Source organism: Saccoglossus kowalevskii, chromosome 14 (genome assembly GCF_978046115.1).
Source record: "Saccoglossus kowalevskii chromosome 14, keSacKowa6.1, whole genome shotgun sequence".
In the NCBI taxonomy this organism is placed as follows: domain Eukaryota; kingdom Metazoa; phylum Hemichordata; class Enteropneusta; family Harrimaniidae; genus Saccoglossus; species Saccoglossus kowalevskii.
In genome coordinates this window covers 16,019,849-16,026,071 of record NC_140654.1, presented here as the reverse complement: position 1 = coordinate 16,026,071, position 6,223 = coordinate 16,019,849, and the positions used below count along the sequence as shown (strand labels likewise).

Below are 6,223 nucleotides of genomic sequence, written 5' to 3'. Positions count from 1 at the left end.
TGAACCATACAATGCTGGTAGAAAAAAAAATAAAAATAGCATCACATGGAATAGCTCATTATCATTTATATATTAAATACAATCCTATTGTTTTAAATAAAGAAGTTTTACGCATGATTTTAAGGATTATTCACGCTATGCTACACGTTGTCTCTACTGAAAATATCCATACACATACGATAAAAAAAACATCGCCGTCAGATACTCACACAAATAACATTGATATTGAATAATTATTCTTGCGAAAGTAGAAATTGTGCTAACAAATCTTATAAATTCAATAATTAGGAATTTAATGAAATCGTCACTTACGAGGATTCAATATTTTGTCTTAATATCATTTATGTCGTGTTAACTCACTCATCTATTTACCTGTTTTATTTGAAATTACCGTTTAATTTAACTAATCATTATTGCGTATCGATGGATAGCCGCAAGTATTTTATATTTCGATCGTAAGCTAATCAATGTATTTAATGCACTCAACACTATATTATACTCGCTTCATACACATCAGCAACTAATATCCCAGACATATTACGTCAACTTGTTTTAGCTGCTATGACCTAATTAAAACATAGTTGAACTCTGGTGACCTTGCCCTTTGTTATATAATATAATTCCCTTTAACATATTCTGTTTCAATATAAATGTGCATTGTCATAATTAATTTTGAGTACAAACAAGTTTTGGGGTTGAACCAACAGTGGGGAATCAGTCTACCGAATGTCCTTTAAAGATGTAAATATCTTACAAAAACATTGGTGCCTTATTTGTTTAATTATTTTAAGGGACATAATTTCCAGCTTTATTCAAAATAATTCAGATATTTTAGTATAAAAACAAATGCCTCATTGCAAAAAAAAATGCTGCATTTAGACGTGAATAGATTCATAAAACATGCAAGATAACAGAAAATCTTAGCTGGCTTTTATCCAAGTATTTTGTACAGGTGTCTGTCAAAAATTAATGATTCACTGAGACAAATATGAACTGCCTCATTGTGTGACTACTACTGTATTATATGAAAAGTAAAAAAACACCCTTTATGAATAGCTATCATGTTGCAAGCTCTGCTTTGTATGCAAATCAACTTAAATAGTTAGTTGGTGTCCAGTGGAGGGAGAAGTCAACAGTACTGTTGCCTCCTGAAAATCTACATCTTCAAACACTGCAATCTTTGAAGTGCGTTTTTAAACCAGTATTATAAAAACTCCTGTGAGTTTTCATTTGTCGAATGAACTGTTTGTCAAATACAGAATACATATATTTTAGAACAATTTTCTTTTTAAAATGTGGATGAAATGCTTTGATTTTTATGTATTTTTTATGTATTGTTTTTGATTTGATAACTTTGAACTAAACAGATTTTCTATTAGCTTCAGATCTTGATCAAAGTTTGGCACCCAGTTCATAGGAGTGCTTATATTGATTTTCTGACATCTTGTTTTCTATAAAGATTTTATTGGTAGGTTTGCAAATGTGTATCAGACTGTGCAATCTCTCCATGAGTTGGTTTTGAAACCCAGTATGGGATTCTGAGATACATTACCAGGGATATTATTACAAGATAAATCATTTGCTTCATTGAACGCATACAACAATGCATATTTCCACTGAGATCAGTGACCTTTGATGTGTATCACCAGTGATCAGTCAAGTAGAAACAGTCAAAATATTTTATCAGATTTTCTCAATTTTTGCATGATATTTTCATACAGGACATATGTTGTTCAAACTCAGGGAAGACTTTATACTGATGAATAAGGTGACCAAGTTTGATGAAGTTTGGAATAGAATTAGTAAAGTTATTATGCACACAATAACAATTATTAACGACGGCGACGACGACGACAACAACAACAACAACAACGACAACGCCGGACAAAATTTTTCCCTTAATATACCTTTCCCTTCCATCTTTGATGGTACGGGCAAGGTAAACAAAAGTGATATCATCGCCACTAAATCCCAAGCCTATGTTATATATCACATAGCACATCAATTTATGCTAAGTTACGTGCATACCACCGACCAGTATCCCGGTCATGGTACACGAACACACTTAAACGTTGATGGCGTACATTGTGCCAGTTATATATATTCCTTGCGACAATATGTCATCAGCGGTAGAAATCCTTCTTACTGCCTTCATTTCTTTTACTGTATAGTTGTTCATTGAACAATGACCAAGACGCACGTGTAAGTTGAAATTACTAGTATTTAGTTGCATATTGTGCAGTACGCCAAAAAAGGCCTTCTTTTATTAGGCATTAATGACGGAACTACCAATTCATTTCGACAAATATTTTGCCTGATCATTCACTCAGAAGTTACATACACTACAATTTAACCTGGGAAAGGTATTTAAAAAGACAATTCTGATCACGTAAACAAAAAACACAGAATTCCAGAGCCCTATGGATGTCTCAACGCACATACACTATAACAAAGTTACATTATGGTATACTATGTAAAGTATGCCAGTAAAAAACTCAAAACTATTTTTTTCCATTCTTAACCTCAGCAACTATGCATGAACGAGTATTGGTAAGGTGGTTTCAGATAATGAACGTAATGCTTTATACAATGCTAGTTTAGTTATTCATACTGCACTATTTCAAGCCTGTCAAAGGCAAAGCAGGCAATAAAGCTGACATCTTTGCCCGAAAGAGCTACTTACATTTACATGTCAACCCAAACATGCGAGTTTATAAATCAGAAAAATAAACGGGTGATTATACGATTATGATTTATAATGTTAATAAGAAACAAATGTACATGGTTTTGATTATATTGTTAGTATTATTCGTGTCACTGTCTTCAGAGGCCGAATTCTTCATGTTGCCTTCTTTTCTCTTCCAGTGAAGTTTTCCATTGCACGATAGCCACCAGTAGATTTTATCATGAACATTAATGCACTGACTGGCATCCACCTGGGGAAAAACGTATAAGTGTATTAAAAATTGACGTACTAAATATGAAGAAATTTGAAAGCACAAAATGATATCCTGTCTTTGTAGCAACATCGAACAAAATCTGTCAAAGCATGTTCAAGAAACTGTTGAAGATACGAAAATCAAAGCAGTTGAACATTTCGAATCGAATCACATTAAACTGAAGTACTTCGTTAACCCCGTGTATGCTAATACCGTGTTTCAGTGAAATTGGTCCATGCGTGTTTGAGAAACGGAAGACTACTTGTAGCTCATACTTACCCCTTAAAATAGGCATAATAATACATGATCTTCGGCATGCAAAGTTGCTTCTGGTTCACCTGCACAGCATGGACCACTTTGTCAGCCACATAGTCTGGCTCCAGAATGGGAATATCCCTAGTGGTTAGAGAACAGAAAAGTGTACGGAAAGTGTACGTATACATACATGTTTTATGACATTTTGTTTTCATAATTTTAAATCCATGCAATACTAAACCAAACTAAAGAAAACATACACATACAGACAGGGTAACCACTTCTATTAAACAAATGCGACAATAAATACGGCGACCATATATTCGAACCCCAGCATGGGGTGGTGAAAAGCATCATAAAAATGTAACGCTGATAAATAAGTTGTGGAAATGGGATGAATTAGGCAAAGCATCAATTTAAAGCAAATCGTGTGACAAATTTACTCAATGCTGTACTGTATGTGACTTGCAATTGAAATTTGAGAAGACATGTATGCTACTGTTGAGTTTCAGGATGATAAAATGTTGACATTTTGAAAGACATGTGGCCGCAAAATTCATAAAAAATCATTTTTATCAAGGCTCGTCTGAGAAATGAGATTAGATGAACACCCAACCATCCGGAACCAAATAAATATTATTAGCGTGCATGTGTCACATTTCATCGACATTTAACAAGTGGTTCTTGAAATATACACAGCACATATATCGGCCTACATGTAGGTCAATGCCCCCAAAGCACCAAAAACACACAACATAAAGTCAATGCTTATATTATTTATCAAGGAACAAGTTATTACCCAGTCTTGACACCATCAAACATCCCAGTCGCAATATAGAATGGCTGCACCAACGTTGTCTGTACACCATTAATTTCAAGGTCCGACAACTCGGCAGTCAGTGCTTCATGCACGCCAACTGCAGCAAACTTACTCGCACAATACTCAACCAAAAATGGCGAACCAAAAGTACCTGCCATGCTTGCTACAGTAACCAAATGACCATGGTTATTTGCCACCATTGATGGTAAGAAGGCTTTCAAGGTCTATGTATAAACAAAGAAAATAGAAGAATGTAACAAAATATAATCCTGTATGTAAGTCAGTTATAACGTGATATACTTATAAATTGATTATCACATGTAAGTACTCGTACAATAATTGCAATACTATGCAGAAATGCAATTACAAATTAATTAAAATGCAATTAGATATAGGAATGCAATTTCGCTACAATGTTATTACTAATTTAAATTGAAATTCCCATACAATTGAATTACAGTTCAATTGAATTGTATCTAGATAAAATAAATCGCAGCCTATAGTCATAGGGTAATTTCAGGACACTACATTTTCCACATGTCAAGTTCGGGTGACACTATAGATAGTAAGCATAACATGTTATAAATAGAACAATATAGTATGGTATACAAAACATCGTACCCTGCTTCTATCGGGAATTCATTATTTCGTGTTAACATTGTTTATCCAGCATGGCTTAGTTTAAAAAATAGAGGGTCTATGGTTTAATATGTTGAAGTTTAAATTAATCCTAGGTTCATCTTAGTCCATACAGCTCAACGAAATTTAATTGGGTCTACGATAAAACAGAGTCAAACCGTATAGATCGTGTATACAGTATTAAACACTTACTCCTTCCTACACCTTAGCCGCGACTATATGAGCTAACGATACGATACATTCGTGGGGGCGTGCACATCAAATTTCAGACCTACATGTACATGCTCAGAAACACCATGTAAAGTAAGCAGGTTAATTTGAACCCTGCTAGGTTTTCAATGCCACTACACAGACAATACATGGCATTGACAGCCAATGTACTGTCAGCTATTGACCATACACATGTTGTTTGGTTGATACATGGAAGGTACTGACGGATTCCATGGTTGATATAACATGCTATAAATCCAAGCATTGTTAAACATCCAGGGACCTCAAATAAAAGTCACAATAGTCTTTCGGTGAAACAATTATATTGCTTCGTGAGGTGATTTCAATAGTCGCACCAAGGCCATACATCTCAGTTGGTGCAAATCGTGGCGGAGCGTTTCGTAAATAGAGTTGACCATTATAGTGATGCAATAGTCAACCCCATATACGCTATCAATTAGATTCACAGTTACGTGCACTATGTGTATACATACCCAAAATATAGACATCGCATTCACGTTCATAGTTCTTTCAATTAACTCATCTGGACAATCGAGAAACCTCCTTCCCGCCACGACCCCGGCGTTATTAACGAGTATCGTGACATCACCAACGTCTTTCTTGACTTGTTTGGCGAGACGGTAGACTTCGTCTTTCTTAGTCACGTCGCATCGATAGCTGTGGGCTTGCCCACCTAAATCAGTGATCTGTTTTACTGTTTCGTCGGCTCCATCTTTGTTGATGTCCCATATGACCAATGTTGATCCCAGCTTGGCAAAGTTTATTGACATCAGCCGTCCGATGCCACTGCCAGCGCCTGTCACCAGCACGATCTCACCAGCAAGTGACTTTTTCTGAGCTGGAAGAAAGAACTTGATTATTGACCAGAATATGATGATACAGGCACCAAGCCAACCGTATAGTTGCTGAAATAATCCCATGCCGACGTCGAGTGGTTCTGGTAGTTGTCTAAAGCTAGCTATGTAAAGTACTAGTAATTTATGTCCCCGCTGGTGGCGCTCGGTTTTTAAAGCTGTGACTTTCACAGGAAATATAGTTGTTCGTCGTTATTCACTGTATGTCAGCAAACACAGTTCTTTGAAATGAATAATTGTAGGGGGAAAAACATCATACTAATATATAGTATAAACCATAACATTTTTCGCAAAGTAGCTTTTTGAATACATACAGAAGGGCCAATATAGTAAAGACATTCGGGCCAAGCTGGAAATGCCTTAAAACGACGACAGCGTTTGAAAATAAGGGACTCTTATTAGGACCGAGAACTGTCGACAGTCTAGTTTACCGTCAGAGGAGAGCGTTGTGTCGGACTGTTAGCAGCCTCGGTGCGAATAAAATC

General features: G+C 35.8%; 1 protein-coding gene across 1 annotated transcript; it reads right to left on the bottom strand.

The window, feature by feature from the left end:
• Positions 1-2,234: 2,234 nt before the first annotated feature.
• Positions 2,235-5,824, bottom strand: LOC100373993 (epidermal retinol dehydrogenase 2-like). The gene is made up of 4 exons (XM_002741884.4): positions 5,358-5,824; positions 3,994-4,238; positions 3,219-3,335; positions 2,235-2,936 (listed from the first exon to the last, which is right to left on the bottom strand). The coding sequence occupies exons 1-4, from the start codon at positions 5,802-5,804 to the stop codon at positions 2,840-2,842; spliced, it is 906 nt and encodes a 301-aa protein (XP_002741930.1). The 5' UTR covers positions 5,805-5,824; the 3' UTR covers positions 2,235-2,839.
• Between the last annotated feature and the right edge of the window lie 399 nt (positions 5,825-6,223).

Bases quoted from the DNA above. Each gene is read 5' to 3' on its own strand.
- LOC100373993 (XM_002741884.4), bottom strand. From the start codon at position 5,804: ATGGGATTATTTCAGCAACTATACGGTTGGCTTGGTGCCTGTATCATC. The intron at 4,239-5,357 runs GTATGTATACAC...GTTTATACATAG, and splicing joins ATGCGATGTCTATATTTTGG to ACCTTGAAAGCCTTCTTACC. The intron at 2,937-3,218 runs GTAAGTATGAGC...GTTTTTCCCCAG, and splicing joins TATTATGCCTATTTTAAGGG to GTGGATGCCAGTCAGTGCAT.